A 24,955-nucleotide genomic window follows, 5' to 3' on the forward strand; every position below is an offset into this window, starting at 1 on the left:
TGTTGATTCATGGTCGTTTCGAGGTATTTCGCGGTCAATTCGCTTCACTCCACGGTCAGTTGCATGCATTTCGCGGTCAATTCGCTTCAAACCATGATCATTCCCATGCATTTCACTGTCATCCCAAACAATTCCGTGTTGATTCACGGTCGTTTCGAGGCATTTCGCGGTCAATTCGCCTCACTTCACGGTCAGTTGCATGCATTTCGCGGTCAATTCGCTTCAAACCATGATCATTCCCATGCACTTCACGGTCGTCCCAAACAATTCCGTGTTGATTCACGGTCGTTTCGAGGCATTTCGCGGTCAATTCGCTTCACTCCACGGTCATTTACATGCATTTCGCGGTCAATTCGCTTCAAACCATGATCATTCCCATGCACTTCACGGTCGTCCCAAACAATTCCGTGTTGATTCACGGTCGTTTCGAGACATTTCGCGGTCAATTCCCTTCACTCCACGGTCATTTGCATGCATTTCGCGGTCAAATCGCTTCAAACCATGATCATTCCTATGCATTTCGCGGTCATCCCAAACAATTCCGTGTTGATTCACGGTCGTTTCGAGGCATTTCGTGGTCAATTCCCTTCACTTCACGGTCATTTGCATGCATTTCGCGGTCAATTCGCTTCAAACCATGATCATTCCCATGCACTTCACGGTCGTCCCAAACAATTCCGTGTTGATTCACGGTCGTTTCGAGGCATTTCGCGGTTAATTCCCTTCACTTGACGATCATTTACATGCATTTTACGGTCAAATCACTTCAAACCATGATCATTCCCATGCATTTCACGGTCGTCCCAAACAATTCCGTGTTGATTCACGGTCATTTCGAGGCATTTCGCGGTCAATTCCCTTCACTTCATGGTTAGTTGTATGCATTTCGCGGTCAAATCGTTTCAAACCATGATCATTCCCATGCATTTCGCGGTCGTCCCAAACAATTTCGTGTTGATTCACGGTTGTTTCGAGGCATTTCGCGGTCAATTCCCTTCACTTCACGGTCATTTGCATGCATTTCGCTCTCAAATCGCATCATTCATGATCAGCGGTCAGTTGCATGTAACTGACCGTGAAGTGAAGGGAATTGACCGCGAAATGCCTCGAAACAACCGTGAATTAACACGGAATTGTTTGGGATGACCGTGAAGTGCATGGGAATGATCATGGTTTGAAGCGATTTGAGCGCGAAATGCATACAAATGATCGTGAAGTGAAGGGAATTGACCGCGAAATGCCTCGAAACGACCGTGAATCAACACGAAATAGTTTGGGATGACCGTGAAATGCATGGAATTGTCCGTGAAGTGGAGGGAATTGACGGTGAAATGCATGGAAATGACCACGAACTGATTGAAATTGACCGCAAAGTGAATGAAATGGATTTTCGACCATCGACCTGATGGAATCTTAGAAAATAACTAGGTTAGTTGGCTAAGGTATCTTCTCCTACCCCAAAATCATATAGGGTACATTAAGTAACTAATTTTGGTTTATAAGATATTCTTGTTGAATGAATAGAGAAATAAATGAAAAAAAGAGAGAATTTTTTTTTATATGCTTATATATACATATTTATATAAATATGTATTAGAGAAAATTATAGGTAGAATAAAGTTCTCCATGTAAAAAATAAAAACTAAAAAATAAAAAATAAAAAAATTTGCATAGACTTTTACGGACTATAGTTATGGCTACAGCTATAATCTGTAGCTATATCTTCGATACATATCGAATACACTTCGATTAATCGAAAATTGCAGGATTTTTTATGCAAAGTTGCTGGACAGTTTTGGACCTTTTCCGATTAATCGAAAGACATTCGATATATCGAAGTATATATCGAAAGACCTTCGATGTATAGTAGAGGACATATTGAAAAAGCATTGGCTGCGGTTATCGCTACGGTTATAATCCGTAGCCAAAGATACCAGCTCTTTTTTTCCCTGTTGTAATCCCCACCGCCTTTGTGGGTCCTTTTATGAGGTATGTGTTATATCCAAACCGTCCATCTATTTTGCGAACTCGTACTAACGCTTGGGAAGAAAAATAAGACAGATTTAGCTATCAAGTGGACCACACTGTAAAAGGCAGTGGAAGATTGAACATCTACCATTGAAACCCTTTTAGGGGCCCCAGAACTTTTGGATCATTACAAAATTTGTTTTTCCTCTTCATCCAGGTCTTTGTGACATTATGAATATATTGGATGGAAAATAAATGTTACGGTGGGCCCTACAAAAATTTTAACGGTTAAAATCAATTTTCCTGTTGCTCTCTGTGGTGTGGTCCAGTTGATCTTTGGATAGGATTTTTTTTTTTTTTTTTTGATAATGCTCCGAAATGATCTCAAACTATGGATGAACGTTGTGGATATAACAAATACGTAACTGTGGGGCCTATGTAACTTTGATATCTTTTGAACCGTTCGTACAACTCGGAGGTCGAGGAGGGTCAGCGCTTGTCTTCGAGCGCCACGTATCCGCTCGAAGGAACAAGCAGGGGTATTTTCGACCTTTGGCAAGCCTTCCGTACAGCTCGGGCGTATTCTCGCAAAGGAAAATGAGGTGGGGGTAGTTTCCTAAATGGGCCATAAATGGGTCGTACAGTCGCAAATTTCTCTAAAGATTTTCACCGTTTCAATGGTAGACGTTCAATTCCCTATTGGTTTTTGCAGCGTGGTACACTTGATAGTTAGATCTGTCTTACTTATAGTAGACGGTTTGGATATAACACATACCTCATGATCACAGCCCACGGAGCTTGCTGACGTCAATACAGCAGCTCAATAGCTGTGTGAGGTACACTAGCCACTCCGCTTCCCGTTGTTAGATGGTTTCTTGCAATCTAGGTTTCCTACCTTAGCAATATTAACCCGAGAGAGAGAGAGAGAGTTGAGCTCCAGACGCCGCAGAAAAGGTACGTTCTCCTCCTCCTCCTCCACCTCCATCATTTTGTTTCGTTCTGGGTCCTTGCATAGCCGCTGGAAGATCCGCAACTCTCCCCGTATTGAAAATTTTCAAAAATTAGAGCCACTGCTTGAAATCCCTTTACATGTAATCTTGTAATCGGATTACCAGTTAATGATTTTACAGGCGACCCTAAGCAATCCGATTCTCTGTAATACCCTGACGCTTTCCTTCTCCCTTTTCTTCCTCCAATCTAGGGTTTCGAAGAAGAGAAACACGAAATACAAAGCTCTGGTAATCTCTCTATCTAGGGTTTTGAGTCTCTCTCTCTCTCTCTCTCTCTCTCTCTCTCTCTCTCTCTCTCCCTCTCAATGGCTTTGAAATTCTCTTTTGCATTTGTTTAATTTCTTGCATTGGCTGGTAAAATAGGGTTTTGAATCTCTCCCTCTCTAGGGTTTTGAATCTCTATATAGGGTTTGTGAATCTCTCTCCATCTATCTATAGGGTTTTGAAAATTCCCTTCTTCATTCGTTCAATTTCTTGTATTGGTAGGTAAAATAGGGTTTTGAATTTATCTCCCTCTCTCTAGGGTTTTGAATCTATCTCCCTCTCTCTAGGGTTTTGAATCTCTCTCCATCTCTATCTAGGGTTTGTGATCCTCTCTCAATCTATCTTTAGGGTTTTGAAAATTCCCCTTTGCATTCGTTCAATTTCTTCCATAGGCGAGATTCTTTTATTCGTCGTTGTTTTTGAAATCCGATCTCTCGTTGATCTGCAGGTATCCTTGATCTTTCTGGAATGGCGACCGAATCGAAGGTAGCAGCTGAAGACGCCAAGATTGATCTCTTCGAAGATGATGATGAGTTCGAAGAGTTCGAAATCGACGAAGGTAACATTGCTTTTGGCTTTCTTTCCCTCTTGAATTCGACGAAGGATATGTGTTTTTGTTTGGTTTCGTGCTCTTGAAATTATTATCTGGAAGTTGCTTTGTGTGTGTGTGTCTGTGTGTGTGTGTGTGTGTGTGTGTCTGTGTGTCTGTGTGTGTGTGTTTACTTCATTTTGGAGATCTACATGATGCATTTTCTTTCCTCTTCTTTTGTTGGAGAGGTATTCAAGCAGTCCATTAGGGCAGGTTTCCATTATAATGCCAGTAAGTGGTAGAATTCGATTTTCTTTTCAACACTCCACCGTTCCTTGCACACCAAGAGCCACGTGTGTGGAAATTGCATGAGATCCACCCCATCCATCATGTATGCTGCCTTGTGTTCACCTTGGAACCCAAAAAACATGACCGTCCGAAACATAGGTATGCCACACCCTAGGAAAAAAGTTGGGATCGGAAGCACGCCATTGGTTTTGCATAGGGCCCACCTTTTTGTATATATTCCATCTAATCTGTGCCATCAGGATGAAAGGATTAACAGTATTCCAAAGATCAGGTGGGTATACCACATGAATTTAGATGTTTTTAGGTATGTCGTGGTCCACCTGAGTGTTGAATCATCCTAATTTTTAGGATGAAGCCTAGATAAGGGGTGGTGCACCTTGATTGGACGAGTTGGATTTCATGCAGGTAAAGTTGTTTCCCCCATGTCAGAGAAACTGACCCCTATAGGTCCTACACAAGGTATGAAAGTGTTTTCCTTTCTTTTCAGTCGTTCGTGCAAGTATTGATTAGGTGGGTGGGGCCAAACCATGGATGTGCCTGGACTATCAGAATTCAGAGCTATCCATTTTATGGAATTGTGTCACCGTCATGTGTTTTCTTTTTGGCCATCCATTTTTAGTTTGGGGATCCATGGCTAGCGTTTGCTGATGGGGAATTCTCTCTAAAACTCCTATCATTTGTGACAAGGGCCACAGGATGAATGGTGACTATATTGGTGACAGTTGGCTCCATGGTTGCTAGTTGGGATTGCAATCAGACCAGGTCTGGATTGGTTTCATGGTGTGCCGTAAAGGCCTTATGTAAAGGTAACGGTGGCAACCGTTACACGTTATGGGGTCGTAAAGGTCGTAACGGCTGTTACAGCCCCCATAAGGGCCCGTTATGTCCCCTGTAAAGGCCGTAATGGACCCATAACAGCCCGTTACGGGGCCAATACACATTTTTCGAGTTTTTTTTTTTTTTTTCGAGAGAGAGAGAGACCGTAACAGCCGTTATGGGGGCCGTAACGGCTCTTACAGCCTGTATCGTAAAAGGTAACAATGGTGGCCATTACAACCACCGTTACCATTACGGAATACCTTGGTTGGTTTGCCCCCCAGTTTTGAACTAGTTGCATCAGAAATATGCAAAGTTCTATTTTGCATAAGCCTAGGCCCTACCCAACATAGTCCATTTCCTAAATCCAATTGCATTATGGGCATGCTGGGCAATCCAACAATATTGCAGATATATGGTACAGTGGGTGAAGAATTAGTTTCCAGTTACATATTTTTCAAAGTATGGTACATGCACCACTTGTTTGGAAGTCTTCTAAGCGCATAAGCTTGTGGATGCTGGCTCGTCCCCGCTCAAGTAAATTGCCAATATGTCACACATGTCGGTAATTTGCGCTTTTTGTCAAGTAGATAATGTAGTGCTTTAGAAATGGAGTACGCAGGCATTCATGTAATGAAAAATAGAGGAAGTGATAAAGAAGAAGAATGTGATATTAGTTACCATAGATGTTGATTTTCTGACATAACAAGTCATCAATTAGCTGGAGTGGTTGGTTGTGGTAAAACTGGTTGTAAATGGGAGCAAATTGATTAGATAAAAATTACCATTTGGGAGCCTTTGGTGTCCAAAATTTGCTCAGCAACAATCGAGTGGGTCATTAATATTGGGTGGATGTGAACCAGAATAACTTAGGTAGAGTTGATCTAAGTTTTGGCCAAGGTGTTCCGCAGCAGTAATGGTGTTATGCCATAATCCCAGGTTCAAAATTTGAGTATAGTGATCCTAATCCTAAGTTCTAGGGTATGAATTATAATTTCATGTATTCATTCATCATCTTAACATTTAAATTATCATACATTGAATCCAATCATAATTAAATCATCCAAACCATGATAAAATTACTTTAAACTTTAAAGCCTAATGAAAGTAGTCATTTAAGTATTTTTCATCTCCAACTACTCTTTTTTCTTGTAAACATGTAGGAGTAATTAATTGGGTGAGCTAGAAGCCTAATGAGATCATATTCATCACCAATTTGAAATAGTCGTGATGTAAGCAAGTAAAACACAACTTAACACAATTCAAGATAGAATACGAGAATATCATGGCTACAAAAACAAAAACAATAGGGGCAAGTAAAATATATAAAAAGATGCAATGCCATGATATAAAATTCATATACTAAGCATGATGTTATGATGTATGATTCCACAAATGCATGCAACGTATGTTATCCTGGAGATGCTCGTTTAGGGAACCCTCTCTTGAATATCCCACCGTAATCATCTTTGCCATGTGTATAAGGGAATTCCTTTTCGAATATCCCACCCGAACAAATCATCCTTACCATATAGGTTAAGGGAAACCCTCTCGAATATCCTATCGCAATCATCATTACCACGTGAACAAGGGGGAACCTCCTCTCGAATAGCCTACCGTAATTCGCAAATTATATAATTTAATTTTAATGCATTCCATGATAAGTTAAGAAATCCATTCATCAAATACTCCAAGATTTCAATGCAAGTCAAGTAAATCCAAGCATATAGGTTCAAGCACTTAACAATCATGATGTATGTAGACACAAGAATCAATAATACTGTATGGTACATATATTAGAATACATCCACAGTTTAAAAATTAATAGAGGCAAGTGTACAAGATAAATTAAAGAAAATAACACACTACACAAATCAGATACAAAAGAGATGATAATAGACCTAGTATCACTAGATTACAACCATAAAATACATTTAAATCTTAAGTTTTAAGGAGGCGAAATTGAGAGGAAGGCCTATAAATCAAAAGGGAAGAAAATGGCTATTCTCAAGATGAAATTAATTGAATTCAAGGAAAGATGGCTAGCCCTGACTCAAGAGGGCTAAACCCGGATCAAATGTATTTTATGGTTGTTATATGTTGGTAATAGGCATATTGCTAACTCTTTTGAATCTGACCTGCGTGTTATATTATTTTCTTGAATCTATCTTGTACATTTGCCTCTTGTAATTCTTAAATTATGGATGTATTCTAACATGTGTACCATATATTGTATTATTAGTTCTTGTGCCTGCATGCATCGTGCTTGGGAGTGCTTGAATATGTATGCTTGGATTTAATTAACTTGCATTGAAATTATAGAGTGCTTGATGGTTGAATTGTTTGCCTCATCATAAGATGCTTTGAAATTGAATTATATAATTTGCGGATTGTGGTGGGATATTTGAGAGAGGGTTCCCTTGACCTATATGGCCAGGATGATTGCGGTGAGATATTCGAGAGGGGTTCATTTGTTCACATGGTAAGGATGATTGCGGTGGGATATTTGAGAGGGGCTTCCTTTGTTCACGTGGTAAGGATGATTGATGTGGGATATTCGAGAGGGGTTCCCTTGATCTATTTGGCAAGGATGATTTGTTTCGGTAGGATATTCAAGAGAGGGTTCTCCTATGTACGTGGCAATGATGATTGTGGTGGGATATTTGAGAGGGGATTCCCTAAAAGAGCATTCTTAGGATGACTTGCATTGCATGCATTCATGGAATCACACATCATGATTCATGCTTAGCATGTGAATTTCGTATCATGACATTGCATCTTGTTATATATTTTACATACCCTTGTTGTGTTTGTTTTCGTAGTCATAACATCCTCATATTTTATATTGATTGTGCTAAGTTGTGTTTTACTTGCCTAAATCGTGTCTGTTTCAAATCGGCGGTAGATATGATCTAATTAGGCTTCTAGCTCACCTAATTAATTATTCCTACAGGTTTATAAGATTAGAGAGAAGCTAGAGATAAAGAATACTTAGATGGCTACTTTTATTGGGCTTTAGCATTTAGTTTGTCTCTTTACTTGGAAACTTGTAATAAATTTGAAGTAGCGACTGATGTGAGGAATTTAGAGGACTTGAATTATGGATTTATCAAGTTTAAGTTCATTTTATTATGGCTTGGATGATTTAATTATGGTTTGGATTGGATGAGTGATAATTTGAGTGTTAATATGATGGATGAATACATGAAAGTCTAGAACTTGGGATCAGGGTCACTGTACTCGAGTTCCGAATTTCAGGGTGTGATACTTGTTATATTTCACATGTAATACTGTTATGTTTCCGTACCCTAAGGCTGTGATATATGTATCAATATTGATATTCAAATCATTGCATTCAACACAAATTGTCACAACTCCCACTATCCAAGCTATGTTGCATAATCATTATTGATACAAACTTTATGCTACAACGATACTTTTCTTTTCACCCATTTATTTGAGTTGTGTGATTAAAATCCTCTACGCTCTCAGTAGTCCATCGAGTTCATAACTACCCTTTACTACAAGAGACTTGCTTAGCCAAAACTTGGATCAACTCTACCCAAATTATTCTGGTTCACATTCACCCAATATTAATGACCCACTCAATTGTTGCTGAGCAAATTTTGAACATCAACAAGCTCCCAAATATTAATTTTTATTTAATCAATTTGCCCCCATTTACAACCAGTTTCACCACAACACCAGCCACTCCAGCCAATTGCCCACTTGTGATGTCAGAAAATTCATCGTCTACAACAACTAATATCATATTTTTCTTGTTTATCACTTCCTTTGTTTTTCATTACACGAACACTCGCGTACTCCATTTCTAAAGCACTATAATGTAGTTTTTCATTAAAACTAAGGATATTATGTTGACGAGACATGGTTATACACTTGGAACTCAAAAGATCACAAAAGAACAAGTATGTGCTACAAGTTTCCTTTGTTTAGGGTCCTAGACTATGCATTGCCTGGCAAAAGTTATGCAATTATGTAAAAAATAAGTTCATATAATTCATAAATCATCCTTAAAAAAAATATATGATCATAAATCATATGATACAAGTATGAAAATATATTCCCCTAAGCAAAATGGAGAAAATTTCATTTTTGTGAGGTCTTTTGTAATTTTTTTTCCCGAAGTTCCGGTAGGGGAATGTATTGCAATGCATCACCGACACATTACAATGTACATGTATTGAGGATATGGGGGATTTTGTTGAAAGGTTTTTGGCAAAATATTGCAACGTACCATATCGGTGGTCCATTGCTATATTTTGTGCGATATAGGGGACTTTAATTACACATCCGCTATTCATTGTACTGGCGACATGTGATATCAATAGTATCAGCCGATACTGTAGATATTTAAATCATTGGTTGAATGAAGTGGAGAAGTTGGTGGAGAGGAGTTAAATCCAAACAATGGATCCACAACTCGATAAGTGAAAACACAAGTAAAGGAGAGAACTTTATAATCAAGTTTTGAACTTTCAGCACCAAACAAAGTAGCCGTAGCCAGACTACTTCTCTAGAAGTATCCCTCAAAATGTGTACTAGTGGCAAGGTATTCTGTAACCGTAACGGCCACCATTGATACCTTTACGATACGGGCTGTAACGGCCGTTACGGCCCCCGTAACGGCTGTTATGGTCTCTCTCTTTTCTTTTTTTCTTTTTCTTTTTTTCTTTTTTTTTTCCTATTGAAAAAAACCCAAAAAGCCTGTATCGGCCCTGTAACGGGCCATTACAGCCTTTACAGGGGACGTAACGGGCCGTTATGGGGGTTGTAACGGCCTTTATGGGTCATTTTATCCGTAACGGCCTTTATGACCTTTACGACCCCATAACGTGTAACGGTTGCCACCGTTACCTTTACATAACGGCCTTTACGTCACACCATGACTAGTGGACTACATTCGATCCATGAATGACTCTTTTCCCCACTAGATTCTATTCTTTCATTCAACTTCTACGTGACCTGTTCCCTAAATTGAACTTGACTTCAGATATTTCCAAGTTGGAAACAAAAAAGGTTACAACAAGTTGAAACAAACTTAGTTTGCCTAACTTTGGAAGCAATTTCTTAACTTCGTAAACCAATAGCATGATCTGATTGGTTTTCAACTTAAGGAATCATCTATGAGCACAAGAATATGCCCTAGCTGATCACTATTGGGACCCACAAATCTGCAATTCTCCCATCTCCCTTTGTCACCCTACATCAAGACTTGTGTTGGATCTTGAAAAAGGTCTATGGTTGTGGATTGTGGAGCACTTTTTAGGTGCAGCTTTTGGACTTCCATCATTCTCTGTCGATTGGGGAGAATTTGGCTTTTGATGAATTGGCCGTACCTTGATAGGGTTCTTTATCGAGTTGTGGAAGTGCTCTGTTGATCCATGTGCTTCGGAATGGCTTTTGTCTTTTCATTTACCTCAAAGTGAGTATCACATTAACCATTTTAAGTCTCCATGTTTTTTTTAAAATTATCAGACATGTTTTTCCATGTAGTTTTGTTTGGGGACGATCGTTTGGTCTATTTGCAATAAGTGGAACAAAATAAATTTTGAGAAAAATGAGATGACGTGGGTATGGCTATCAAATATTGGCAGAGCATGACCAATAAAAGTAAATGAGCATGACAGTCAAAATGTAGTCATGCAACTTCTGATAGGTATTAGAAATGGTGTTCTGTGGATTCTTTCATAGGGAGTGATGCATATTCTCAGCAAATTCGTTTCCTGGGGTATGATTAGTTAGCAAGTATGTCTGAAGACCAACAAAAAAAGAGAGGGTGTAGTGGGTATGGGATAGCTTCATGATGTTAGATCTTCACATAGTGATTGGTCAATCACGTTAATGGAGAAACCATCATGCCATCTTTGAAGGAGACGCCGTTGCTCTAAGCATTTGTCTGATTAATATAGGCGCATGTTGATGCAGCAATGTATGAGAATTTTTTTTCCCTCATCTTCGTCTCAGTATTACTTGTAGAGGTTTGTTAATCCCACGTGTTTACAGGGCAACATATTTTCACATTCTTGCACATGTAGTAAAACATCCAAGCCATCCATCAGCTGGTCGTCACCATGTAGACATGCAAGGTTTAAAATCAGGTATATTGAGTATCATATCATTCACCACCAATACTGCCCCTTATTGTTCTCTATCAGGCTGATACAGCTTTGTCATTCATGGGTGATACCGATACCTTGTTTGGATGCCCTGTCCAAAAAGGTCAGGCCATTTCAATCATCAGGTGGTCAAGTGGATGGTAATATGCTTTCAACTTTCAACAGTGTCATATTACTGTCCGGACCTAAGCTTCTGACCTGTTTCCCAAAGTCTGCCATGGCATTCTACCAGAAAATCAAAACTTGTGACTGCATTGACCAAAACTTTCAGCATCCATTATCATTCTATCAGATCCAAAGAACTCTGTCGTAGAGCAGGTACTTTGAATCTTGCTCCTGATGAAATTGATGTGCAGCATGCACAGATACAGCTATTTGACTGTGAAGATTACTAGAACCCCATCTCTCTCTCTTTTCAAAAAAAAAAAAAAAAGGGTGAAGATTACTAGTACCCCGATGTAATAAATGGAGTTCTACCCAATTGCATGGGTGCAAGAGCCAATAAAGACCTAGTAGATGTAGATCCTTCCCCTTGCAACTAAAAGAAACTGAGATGGTGAAATAGAACTACGCCGTTCACAATTTATACTAGAGAAATGTTTTAATCCCCCCGAACTGTCATTAGTTGAATCCTAAGATGGTACACCTCAAACACATCTTTATGTGAGATGCTGGTGAAGCCTGTGAAGTATCACCTGTTGATGTTTATGGATCTGTTGTTATACTTGTATTGTATGATTGCCTTTAAAAATAAAATTTGTGTGATCTTGTGCATTATATGAACTCATTTGTGATATAGTTGAATGACTACTGTTAGACAACGCAATTTAGGACCATATAGAAAGGAAACTTGTGCATACTTTTTTTTTGTGATTTTTTGAGTTCCAGATGTATAATCATGTCTCTTTCAAGATATCTTAAAAGTTTTATTGAAAATCCCAATATTTCCCTCAAACAGTGATACATTCCCTGATGCATGCGATAATTCCCATATGATACCAATGTGTTTCCATATGGCAAAGGGTGCAATATGGCATTAATACTGATATTTAAAAATCACTGGTTGTGAATCGTGATTGTTAGCTGCACTCATTCCAATCAGATCTGTCCATATGAAAAAGTAAATTCCATTCTGCTTGACAATTTTGTTGCTTTGGTTTGCGTTGTAGAGTGGGATGATAAGGAAGAAGGGAAAGAAGCTATGCAACAGTGGGAGGATGATTGGGATGATGACGACGTCAACGATGACTTCTCCCTGCAGCTAAGGAGGGAGCTGGAGAGCAACACTGAGAAGAGCAGCTGATCATCCCCATCCTTTCTTTTAACTATGCGTTGGTAGAGCATATATGGATATTTGATAAATGACAAAGAAAAAAACCTCTTACTATCGTAATATCCCATTCTTAGTTCTCGACTGCCAAATGCTGAAACCAAGTTTGAATTACATAACACCTTATCAGTCTTGCTGTGTGATGAAAAGGGTTTACTTTGCAGCCTGTGGTCATCCTATCATAATTACTACTTGAAAATCCAACTTGACATGGAGACTCAGTCAAATTTTGCCCCGCGTGACCAGATTTCTATCCTTGATTCTAGGCCTGGGGGCACAAAATTAAGCCAGATTGGCAATTCAGGTGGGCCACACTGCAGGGAGCAATGGGGAGGACATGCAGGCCACAGGTTTGTGTGGGGCCACGAAGGTGTCCATCTATCATCAGACTCAAGGTTGTGGCTCACCAGCAAGAAGGGAAGAAACGAAAACCAGCCTGATTAAAGCACAGGCGGTTGACTTGGAGATTTTAGTAGTGATTTCACATTTCTTCTCTTGGTGAAGCACATACGAGTTGTTGATGGGCCTGATTTTTATCTTGTACACTGCAAATAATATTTCTCACCTGATGCAAGAAAGATTTTGCTTGTACAACATCAGTGGGGGATTTTTCTGACTGGGTTGGGGTCGAATCTGCCCCGTATTTGGGCTTGTCCGAAGTCCTAACATGGGTTGCAGAAACTGAAGGACGGTTGGTTGCAGCATGGGCTCCATATAACAGTAAGTGGGTCCTAAAATCTCTCCCCCTCTCAAGGTTGCTGGCCCACTTATACGTGTGACAATGGGGACTGATTTTTGATACTCTGTAAGCGTGTGAGGCTTGATACACTAGCACCCTAAAATGGGACACGTGGCTGAACTTAACTTACACTGAATAAGTTGTTGTACATAAGCAAGTTTCTCATCATATTAGTTCATTGGATACTTGTGGAAATAGGACCATTGGATATTTTTCATTTTAAAACGTCCAATAAATGTCAACCAATCCCATCGCGGCATAATGAAATAATTGTAATTTTTGGTTCATGTTACATCCAAACTAGGACCAATAAACATTTTAATTATATGCACATGTGAAATATAATACTGTAGATTTTTTTGTATGATGCACCACACCATGATGAAGGAAATTTGCAAATTTTAACTAGATTCAGAACTCATATGGGGCACTTGGGGTGAACTTAAAGGTGTTAGGTGAGATTTTTTATTTTTTATTATTTTTTTTTAATTCTCAAGGTGTGGCCCACCTAACTTTTGGATCGAGTCTAATGTTTGGATGCATGGTGAACATGTGGAGGCACGCCTTGTGGACAAAGTAAATGTCAAGCTGTGAGGGGGGTGTCGTAGCGCCGCATGTGTCAAATAAGATGGGTATTTGGAGGGACGACAATATGCTTTAGAGCAAACACTAGCTAAAATCTTAGAACCTATACCAAGCTAAATACTATGGAACCACCATGACCCAAGGGTCAAAATGAACAATTTAGATTTAAATCTCAGCTTGTGGTTTACATTTGTAAATTCTGAGTTAAGGGCCTCATGCAGAATGAAGATGTTAGGCTCCCTTTCCCACCATACAATTACGGTCTCTACCTTATCAAATTTGGAATTTTAGCTCTTATGTTATTGGTTGAAAGTATAAATAATAATAATAATAATAATAATAATAAATAAAGCAAATATACAATATGTAGGTGTATGGAAATGAATGTGTAACTGAAAATATAAAGCACTAAAGGAAGCCGCTTGGATTGACCAAGGGCGCTAAAGATATGAATTGAAAAGAAAAAAGTCGTACACCCGTCCAAGGGCTCTAAAGATCCTTGACCCTACTCTCTGAAATCTTGGTTGCGAGGTGAGGTGATGGGCTCTATCTGGAGATGTGTGCTGGAATGGAAGAAGGCCACTCCTTCATGGGAGAGGATGGCTAGGCTCTTCAATCTGAATCCTACTCCTAAGACCCATCTCAAGGGGATGGCTAGGCTCATCAGTTCGAACCCTACTCCTAGGACCCATGAGATTTGGTGCAACCAAACGCACCCTTGAGAAAACCTATGGAATCAACCAAAGTACAAGCAATTACTATTTTCAGTACAAGGCAAGGTACCACAACTTGTAGTACTGTAACATCTTTACCACCAACATGCTCCCGTGTGTACGACATCAGTACTATGACAACAGCAGGCCCCACAGTGAATAACACGTGGGACAAAACAGGCTCTTCCACTCATCAAGTGGGCCACACCATTGGAATCAAATATACAAGCGATGATCTGACTCAACATAAGGCGTGGCCCACCTAGTGAGTTTGATTAATCGATTTTAGGGAGTAGTGATCTACGTAATGGGGCCTACTATTTTCATGGTACTGATGCCCTATGCAAGGAGCATATTGGCAGTAAAGCTGGTTAGGTACCACAAGTGATAAAGTTGGCTGCGTGTGATCAGTTCTAGAACAGTAGAAAACGGTCATTTATATTTATTGATCTATAATGACTACTATGGCATACTAAGTAATATGGTTCCGTAAAAAGTTTTGGTTTGTGTATTCATAATGATACGATGAGTGGTTTAGGGCATTCCTGAGAAATGTTTTCAGATACTGGTGTACAATTACAACCCATGTCTGCTCACAAAATACTCGTGCTCTAGCACCTGGTGCAACAACAAGCACCAGCTTGACTTGGGGGGTGGTGATTTAATAGCAATAGGCAGCAAAGTCGCTTTCTTAGCTATTCTATTATGAACTGCAGAATTTTTGGTACACCACATTCATGCATTTACAATCCATATGACTGTATTGATACTACTGAAAGCTGTTCTATTTGCCCGTGGCACACATTTGATACTTGGAAAGCAAATCTTGGTTTTTGTAACAGACCTGGAAGAGGGGGGACATTTCAAGTATCCACCTGGGATCACGTCTTCCCAGGCCTATTTGGAAGTACAATCTTGAGTGTTTTGGGCATGAGATGCAAAGTCATAGAGGACACACCTAGTACTGCTGCGTTTTGCAAACTGAAATGTATATTGTTATGCAAAATCTGGAAATAGGCACTGATGGAGGCATAAGAGCTCTCTTCTTCTTTTCTTTTTCTTTTTTCTTTTCTTTCTTCTCTTTTTTTTTTTTTTCTTTCTTTCTTTTTTTCTTTTTTTTTTTTTTTTGACCGATGAAAGAGCTTTTGTTCCTTTCAATAAAGAATTGTTTACAATATCCCCAGTGTGGATTTAAAATGCAAGAACAAAAGATAAAACTAAATAGGGAAAATGACAAGAGAAGAATATGAGACGCAGCAGTCACACTCAAACTAGAGAATGTATGTCTAGCATGTAGCTTGTTAACCATCTTTGACACTCTCTCCTCCAGGCCTTAGTGGAGATGTCAGCAAGTTGATGTTCCAATTTTAGAAGATGGATGCACATCTCCCCCCTCCAATTTCACTTTTCATCTGACGAATTGACAATCAAGTTCTATATGCTTAGCTCATGAAACACTGGAATCTAGGAGATATGAATAGTAACATTATTATTACAAAACATATATGCTTCAAAACAGGAATCCAAGTTGATCCAGAAAACTTTTCAACCATTCAAGCTCACAAGCAATGTGAACCACAACCCAATATTCAGCTTCAACAGCAGTTTGTTTTTTTTTTTTGTTTTTTTTGCTTTTCTAAGTGACTAAGTTGCCACCAACATAAGTACGAAAAGGCATGGTTGAAAGTTTCTCTAGGAGAACCAGCCCAGTCAACATAGAGTATTAAAATATATCGAGATCTCCATGATTTGAAAACAATAACCCTCTTCTGGGAGAAGACTTCAGATACATATCCTATGAACTTCCATGTGAGGTTCTCTAGGAGAATGCATAAACTGGCTAATAGCACTGACAGCATAAGGTGCATCATCTTATAAGTACCTGATAGAAATGGGGGTCACTTGGAAGATTACCTTTATCAACATAATGGTTATGATTGACTTCCACAGGGATGATGATTGGCTTCCAAGGGGATTTAATCAGTTTAATTCCAAGCTTATCAGTGTCTTTTAAGAGATCCATGACATATTTCCATTAAGATATTAAAGATAGCCCTTTTGAGCAGGCAATTTTTTATTTTTTATTTGGTGATTGTTGAGACAGAAGCGTAGACTTTTAAAATTTTCCAGTTTTTTTTAATTTTAAAATTTTCTAGTTTTTTTTAAAAAATATATATATATATATATATTTTTAAGATCCCATGTAGATAACAATCATTTTTTGGAAAAAAATAATGCAAATCAAGGGTTGAATCTACCTTGAACATTGTCCCTTTGATTGTGTGATGATCGTTATGTCAATTCTCCAACGTAGGAGATCTCTCCCCAATATATCCAATAAAAGAGATGGAGGGCAGAGAGCTAAAGAGTGTTCTTAAAGTCTACATTGTGCTGGTCTTGTCGGGTGAAGATGACAAAAAGCAAGAAGTAGAAAGACGGAAGAGAAGGGAATAGAAAACAATACAAGAAAAGAGGAGATAGCAAATGTGAGAGGAGTTGCTTGGTATATAACCCTAGCACACCACACACACACACACACACACACATATGAGAGAGAGGTCTCAAAACCAAAATCTAGGGTCCACCCAGTGGATATCTGCAAATATATTTGAGTTCATGCAAAATCCAGACCTTCCAGTAGGTTGGTCCCACCATTATTATCTCTTATTGAAAAAAAAAAAAAAAAAAACACGATATACCAATAATAAGATCTATGCAATAGAAAACAACATCTAGCCATTGGTAAGTATCAAAATATAATGTGGGCCATTCAATGAATGGATGTGGTTGAATTTTGGAAAAGGCGACCCATGCAGTGATTATGATCTATTGAATGGGTTGGATATCGCACATACATTGAAAGTTTGGAAGTTACCTATTGGGTGGACCATAAGTTACAGTCCAACCGGTTGGACTTGAGACCTCATATATATATATATATATATATATATGAGAAATGCTCACACACAACTAGTTGGACCATTCAACTTGGTCCAACTAACTGTGCATTAAATGGCAAAAATTCATCTTTCCATCTACATATAATGCACCACATGTAAGGATACGTGACATCAAGTCTTACATAAGTAAGATGGGAATTACGTGTCATAGATCCAGCCCATTCATCAAATAGGGCCCACTAATGAAATTTTATGTACTAAAAATTAGTAAATAGTTCTCATCACTAGAGCTACACATAAAAGTTGAATCTAGACCGTTGGAATGGATTTCTAACAACCCGCTTTTCTTGTAGATGAATATCATACTAATGATCACAACAACAACAAAAATATTGTCCTTCACATGCTTGCAAGGGACTCTACCTAATTAACAGACCGGATTTCTTAGACATGTGACGCATCACCCGAATATATCACATGTGTACAACTTCTTTAGTCATCCCATTTTCTTTGTAAAATCTCTCTCTCTCTCTCTCTCTCTCTCTCTCTCTCTCCATTTAATGCTCTCTCCATCCCCCAACGATTGCATTCTTTGATAGAGCTTCATCTTTCTCTCTCTCACTCACTCACCTCTCCGCCCAGATAGAAACATCAACGTCACATTTGAATGTTGCTCATTCTCTTGTTTGGCTGATTCATAGGTCATAAAGAAACAAAATGAGAAAAGAAGAAAGAGAAATAATGTAAGTATGAGGTAAATTATTTATTTAATTTTTCCATTAGTAGCCAATTAGATTTTCTTTTCTTTTTTCCATTTATTCCAAAATTTTGGAGAATTTTAATTTGGTGCTTTTTTGAGCAAGTTAAAATGTTCATCTATCCAACAAAACACTCCAAAATATAATTCTTACACGTAGTGTACATTAAGTCCATCTAACAAAATAACAAAAATATTAATAAAATCCAACTAGCTGGAGCAGATGGATTTTTGTCCCAGGTGATTTTTTATGAGAAGTGTTCACCCACAGGCAAGGCACCACCACTTATGGCACAGTGCCATCTTTTTCCACCAACATGCCAATTGTGTAGAATATTAGTAACAGTAACAGTGAAACTGGACCCGGCTACGAAAATCACTTGGGACAAATCAATTTGGTTCACTCATCAGGTTAGTCACATGATTGTTATCAATGTGCAACTAGTGGTCTAACTCAACACCAAGGGTGTGGCCCACCTAGTGAGCTGATCAACTTAATTTTTAGGAAGGGTGATTTTTGTACAAGGGCTTATTGTTTTCATGGTACTGATATCGACCTACGACAAAAATCTATCTATTCCAGCTAGTTGAGTTTTATTAATATTTTTCCTAGTTTGTTAGATATACATGATGTACACCACATGTAGGAATTATATTTTGGAGTGTTTTGTTAAATTGATGAACAATTTAATTTACTCAAGAAAGCACCAAATTAAAATTTCCCAAATTTTTGGAATAAATGGGGAAAAAATCTAATTAACTATTAATGAAAATTAAATAAATAATTTACCTCATACTTACATTCTTCCTCTTTCTTCTTTTCTCTTTTTTTTTGTTTATGACCTATAAATCGGTCAAACAAGAGAATGAGCGACATTCAAATGTGATGTTGATGTTTCTATGTGGGTGGAGAGGTGAGTGGGAGATAGAGAGAAAAAGAAAGATGAAGCTCTATCAAAGAATGCAATCGTTGGGGGATAGAGAGAGCATTAAAGGAGGGGAGAAGTGCATTAAATGAAGAGAGAGAGAGAGAGAGAGAGAGAGAGAGAGAGAGAGAAAGGAGGAGGATTGTTTACAAAGAAAATGAGATGACTAAAGAAGTCGTACACATAATATATTCGGGTGATGCGCCATAAGTCTAAGAAATCCGGTCCATTAATTAGGTACAGTCCCTTGCAAGCATGTGAAGGGCAAAATATTATTAATTTTTTGTGATCAATAGTATGATATTCATCTACAAGAAAAGTGGGCTATTAGAAATCCATGTTAACAATCCATATTCAACTTCCATGTGTGGCTCTAGTGATGAGGATCATTTACTAATTTATAGAACATAAAATTTCATTAGTGGGCCCTTTTTTAATGAATGGGTTGGATCTATTACACATAATTCCCATTGTACTTATGTAAGGCTCGATGTCACATATTCTCACATGTCGTGCATTACATGTGGATGGAAAGATGAATTTTTGCCATTTAATGCACAACTAGTTGGACCAATTTGAATGGGCCAATTAGTTGTGTGTGAGCATCTCTCTCTCTCTCTCTCTCTCTCTCTCTCTCTCTCTCTCTATATATATATATATATATATATAGAGAGAGAGAGAGTATTATTCCATGTAAAATCAGTATAAGCCTTAGTGGGCCTTACTAAATAGGCTTGGGCCTATATGGGCCTTATTCAATTCTAAACTTTCCAACTCTCCCCCTCAAACTAGAGCATCCTAATGAGGCCTAGCTTGGAACAAGGGGCAAGGGCTAAAATAATCAAACTTAAAAAAGAAATTCTTTTCTAACACTCACTATAGGATTGGATGCGCGCACTTAGAGAGACATCCACAAGGCAGACCCTACATGTCACACGTGATGGAGGGGATAGAGATGATTTTCTCTCTCCTCCTATCTTTTGTCTCTCTCACCAAACATTCAAGGGGAGAAGTCCAAGCTCTCTTTTGCTCTCCTTGGGATAAGATATATTTATAAGGAGGTGGGGTTTCAAAGGGATATACATGTTATGCTGCTCCTCGCCCTTACAAACTTTGGTATATGTTGTACATCATTAAAAGTCTATAATCCCAACCTATCTATGTACGTAAATTGACCAAAATCCCTCCGCTGCTGGTGGTATCCACCTTTGGCTATAATCTCATGCCGGCCTAAGAGGTGGACCTTAGGATCTTCATTGTATATCCATCAAATGTGATAAAACCAATTTTTAACTGTCAAAATAAAAAATCAATGGTTAAGAAATTGATAAAGCATCTAAAATCTTTTAAGTACTTGATAGAACTAGAAAAATACTGGATGGATGGTCCAATCACTAAAATCTAAAAGCCACTAAAGAGTTCTCAAGTGAACCAGTGGACCCTAGGTTGGAGCATGTGGGCTTCAACTGCATCCTAATGCATGTGTCTGGTCACACCTGTATGTCAGCCACTAACGTAACCTTGCTAGGTGAGCCAAAGCACAAAACACTAAGTCCCAATAAGAACTCAGGTCTAAGGATTAGTCAAAGCTGGTACATAAGTAAGTCAGTCTGATATGGGCATGATGGCTCCTAGATCAAAGACTTGATGCAATCCTCCAATGCAAGTGTCTGATCAAAGCCTAAATACAAGAACCTACACATAGAGGACACTCACATGTCGGGTAGGCCAAGGCACCAAGAGCCCAATGGCGGAGACCATCCATCCCAACTCGTCGTTGGTTCCCAACACACAAGATGACCACAAATCATGACCATGGGTTTCTTAATCCCACTATAGTGGTCATGGACATTTAGGGTACTAAGAGTCATAGACCACAACTCTCCCTCGGCAGTGGACGTTGTGTTCAACTCATCTTCCCCTAGCACAATTGGAGGAAGCCTACTATAACCCACATTATCACGAACTATGGTTTTCCACATTAATTATGGCATCCACAGTATACACCAATCACTGACCATCATCTAGATTCATGATCATAGTATGTTAATGGCTTTTTAGGGCACACGACACCAACAATTTCAATTCTAAGGAAGTATGTTAATTGTTGGAGATCCTTGATGTCAAACTCTTTACTTACATAGCAATTTAGAGTTTGTATTGATTCTTCATCATCACCTGTAAGGATAATGTCATCAATGCATGTTATTAAAATGGTTGCCCCTTCTCTTATCTTAACAAACACAAAGTAATCCATATTACATCTCTAGAACCCACTTTTTTTACCATAACTCTGCTAAGTCACTCAAACCAAGCTCTTGGAAACTACTCTAATCCATAGAGAACTTTCTTGAGTCTACCACCCTAGTAAATACAAGCAAGAGCTATCTAGCTAGCTACATGATGAGTTCATGAAAGAGACAAAGATCATAATATAGTCGGTGTTGATTCTCTTTTTCAAGTTTTGTGTCCATAGCCAAAAAAAGGTGAGTTCACATGTCCTACCCCAAGTGACCTTATTAGATGATTTTTTGTATTAACAATGACAAATTTATAGAAAGGACAAAAGGGCAAAAAAGTAAAAAAGATCCATCGAGGCAATAGATAAGAGGACAGGCACACAGAGAAGATCTACGAACTCTTTAGCAAGAGAATTGGCAAAACAATTTGACATGATTCCTTACTGCAGTTTAGGAGCAGTTTAGAGAATTCTTGGGGAAACATGCCTAGTGCAGTATTTAATAGGACAAGATGGCTGCAAATTTCCTCACCTTGGACTGAATCAATTATCAAGTATCAATCTGAATGAGAATCTATATCAGAACTTCTTTCATGGTCCCTCATCTTTTTCTTTCCTTTTGATGTCAAGGGCATGTTTTGATCATATCGAACCAATATTCTGACAAGGGACTACTACGAGCACAATAGTTTTACAAGAGAGAACCTTGAAGCATTGTAGCTATAAAAAAGGGACCTAAAAAAATGGTCACAAGTACTGCATAATGTGAACTATTGCTCAAGTGTCGCCTAAAGGAATTAAGAAAATGATTTTGGATCATTTTGGAGCATAGTGTCTTTCAAAAATTACACAATGTCATTAAGAATCGAAGTCCAGGATTAACCCTTTGGACAATATCCCTAAAACCCCACTTTTTGTAGGCTTCAAATTTTTTGCTCTCAAAATCACACACGCATGCATGCACACAACAATACAATAGCAGATGCATGAACAGCATCTGCAGCAACAAAAGCAGAAAGAAACAGAGACCAAAAAAAAAAGCCCGCCAAGCAGCTACAGACACCAGAATCTCAATAACCCTACCTTCCTGACACCAATTGGCCGGCAAACTAGACTTAAGCCCAGACCTACAACCCATGATTACAAAGCTAGGGAAACAGCGACCTCCTTTGCCAGCAAATCTGCCTCCCCATTCGCCTCATGTGGCATTTGGAGAAACATGATCTGATTCACGATGCTGACTTCTATAGCTTCTTCAACCAGATCCGCCATTCTCCAGGGGTAGCAACCACCTGAGACAGGAGATGGTTTTTCTCAATTGCAGTTGTGTTTGGATCTTGTCTAGTTTTTCTCGATTGTCTATCCTCTAAACATTTTCGGAATTTTGAGTTTATCTCAGACCATTCATGCCAATTCAACTTCATATTTTTCTTCTGAAAAGTTTTCAAAGAGTTCTTATCAAGTTCTAGAAAGCCGTCTTTTCCTTTTTCCAAGAAGTACCAGGGCAAAGATTGTAACGCGAACTGTAGGTAACAGAAAATTCACGAAATCCTCAACAAACCCATAATTAAAACAGCTCCAACCAATGAATGAGGAAGGTTTTTTTTTGTAATTCTCTTACGTATTAGTTAAAAATTCTATGTAATAGATCAATTCAGTTGCCTTAACTAGGGGAGGGGACTATATGATCCTCAATCCAAGCATATGGATAGTATGCTCTTGTTCTCAGCTTGCGCAAACAGGGACATGGTTTAAAGATATGATATGGATGGGACCATGCCCCAAACGTCTTCTCAATGGAACAATCCTAGCACTTTGATCGGTGGCCTGAAAATATTAAGTAATAAAAGAACTACAGCAATGGTCCGCAGTCAAATGAGAAAAGGTGAAGATTGCATGCATAGGTTCCTCCAATCTATTCATTGTTTTGGGAGCACAGTCAATCCATGGTGGATCTTATCAGATCAACAGCCCAGATCACTGAACCATGGCCCCCACTCATACAAACTGAGAACTCGAGAACTAGGTGTATCCTCAGGTCAAGGATTGCTTAATTCCTCTTCGTAAATATCAATGTTCAAAAACTTGCTGATTGGCAGGTCAAGGATTGCTTAATTCCTCTTTGTAAATACCAATGTTCAAAAACTTGCTGATTGGCAGTTCAAGGATTGCATAATTCATCTTTGTAAATACCAATGTTTGGCTAGAATCAGCCAGACTCGTGTAATGAATTTTTATGTCACAAATGAAAAACAGTGACAAGGTCCCCCTTTTTGCTTCCAATTAATGGTTGCAATGAAATAAAAACAAATTGGCACTGACCTTGTAAGTGATGCCCCCACTGGAGGGATGACAGCAAATTTTCAGTAGGCACTTGACTAGCAGGTTCGGTCAAACCCAAGAAAGGAAATATGATTTCATCTGTCCTCATGACCAGCATTATTGAAGGCAGTTCCGAAAGAAGCGAATCCCCTGCATCCAAGACAGACTTTCTGGTGAAAATGCAAATGGATTTTATTCTAATGCAGGAACATCGAATGCTATCAATGCCTAAAAATATTATCAAATGCTCAGAAAGCTCATCAATACAAATAAATGGATTTGGTTTTTTAAGATCCAGAGAAACCAGTTTAGGTACTTGAAAATCTAAACTTGGTACTTTGATAAGCTCAAAAGAACAAACCAGAACACTTTTTAACCTAAGAAAGCCAATCAAGCACTCCACTAGGTTTCTAGTCAACCTTGGACTTTGGCCCTAGTAGACTTTAGAGTTGCATTTTGAGTTTTTAAGTCATGACGGGTATGAAAATACAAGTTCTCATGCCCTCACCTGCAAGGCGAAAGTAATGTCGCCTTCATCCACCTTCAATGTCACTCTCTTCAGTTTCTCTTCCCGAGATTGACCAAGTTTGAGAAGCCCCTGCACAATGAATCAGATGGGACTGTTTATTAGTTTTTTTAAAAAAATAAAAATTAAATGCTGAGATCTGAATTGACTGAAACAAAATCAAGGACCTGGTCACCAAGCACTCTGCACATGTTTGAGAATTCCAACATGCTAGCCTGGGGAACTAGTGCAGTCTTACAGATGTCAGAATAGGATTTATTCAGCTGCACCCACATAACAGATCGGAAGATCAGCTTTTATATTTTGAATTTGATGATGGGTGCTGGATACTTCAATCAAGATGGGAAAATACCTCTCCGATGGTTGTATCCTTCTTTGCCCTGCGAAAGAGCTTCACAGCAGAGCAAAGTAATATCTGCAGTGGAAACACATTCAGAATGATGAAGCTGCTTGCTTATGTTTCAATTTGATGCTTTTCATCATAGAAGACTTGCAAGATCTCAAAATCAAGATACATGACTATAATGAGAAGTAATATTAGCATGTGAACTGATTTGTTTCCTGTACTTTAAACTGGCAGTTCCTTGAATAAGTGTGTTCATTTCTCATGAGGATGACCAGACAAATTTAAGTTGTCATTTTGAACAGTATTTTAGAAATCAGAACCATACTAGTTCGAGATTGGACCAGAACCAGACACGTAATGAGGGAGATTTGCTAAACAAACAAACATGAAAACATAAAAAAGAAATATGTTCAAACTTCAAACCATGTTGAACTGGTTTAGAATTGAAAATTTTAAATTGAATCAATTAGCTCATCGCAGTCTGAACAGGTGTGAACCATTGATTGGACCAGTTTGGATTGAAGCTGCAAGATTTG

General features: G+C 38.6%; 2 protein-coding genes across 8 annotated transcripts in view; one reads left to right on the forward strand and one right to left on the reverse strand.

Annotated features, from left to right (window-relative positions):
• Positions 1-2,803: 2,803 nt before the first annotated feature.
• LOC131257950 (protein DELETION OF SUV3 SUPPRESSOR 1(I)-like) lies at positions 2,804-12,529 on the forward strand. Of its 2 annotated transcripts, XM_058258929.1 has the most exons (4): positions 2,864-2,922; positions 3,170-3,206; positions 3,691-3,801; positions 12,206-12,529. In XM_058258929.1, exons 3-4 carry the CDS (start codon positions 3,711-3,713, stop codon positions 12,337-12,339), a joined length of 225 nt encoding a protein of 74 aa, XP_058114912.1. In that variant the 5' UTR covers positions 2,864-2,922; positions 3,170-3,206; positions 3,691-3,710; the 3' UTR covers positions 12,340-12,529. The 2 variants fall into 2 exon arrangements, with proteins under 2 accessions (XP_058114911.1, XP_058114912.1); XM_058258928.1 differs by lacking the exon at positions 3,170-3,206 and having other exon boundaries at positions 2,804-2,922.
• Positions 12,530-14,888: 2,359 nt separating this feature from the next.
• LOC131257952 (cell division control protein 6 homolog B-like) overlaps positions 14,889-24,955 on the reverse strand; it is a 36,642-nt gene continuing 26,575 nt past the window's right edge. For 2 of the 6 annotated variants that reach the window (XR_009177730.1, XR_009177727.1), the window contains 5 exons: positions 24,426-24,488; positions 24,241-24,336; positions 24,056-24,145; positions 23,548-23,697; positions 14,889-15,815 (listed from right to left, as the gene is read on the reverse strand). Coding sequence is in view for 1 of the 6 variants with exons in the window: in XM_058258930.1 (XP_058114913.1) it covers positions 23,665-23,697; positions 24,056-24,145; positions 24,241-24,336; positions 24,426-24,488 (282 nt within the window). In the remaining 5 variants the exon portion in view is untranslated. Of the gene's footprint in view, positions 15,868-22,022; positions 22,518-23,543; positions 23,698-24,055; positions 24,146-24,240; positions 24,337-24,425; positions 24,489-24,955 lie in introns of those variants that run through there. The other 4 variants (XR_009177728.1, XR_009177729.1, XM_058258930.1 and 1 more) reach the window with 4 other exon arrangements.

This window comes from Magnolia sinica, chromosome 10 (genome assembly GCF_029962835.1).
Source record: "Magnolia sinica isolate HGM2019 chromosome 10, MsV1, whole genome shotgun sequence".
Lineage (NCBI taxonomy): Eukaryota > Viridiplantae > Streptophyta > Magnoliopsida > Magnoliales > Magnoliaceae > Magnolia > Magnolia sinica.

Bases quoted from the DNA above. Each gene is read 5' to 3' on its own strand.
- LOC131257950 (XM_058258928.1), top strand. From the start codon at position 3,711: ATGGCGACCGAATCGAAGGTAGCAGCTGAAGACGCCAAGATTGATCTC. The intron at 3,802-12,205 runs GTAACATTGCTT...TTTGCGTTGTAG, and splicing joins AGAGTTCGAAATCGACGAAG to AGTGGGATGATAAGGAAGAA.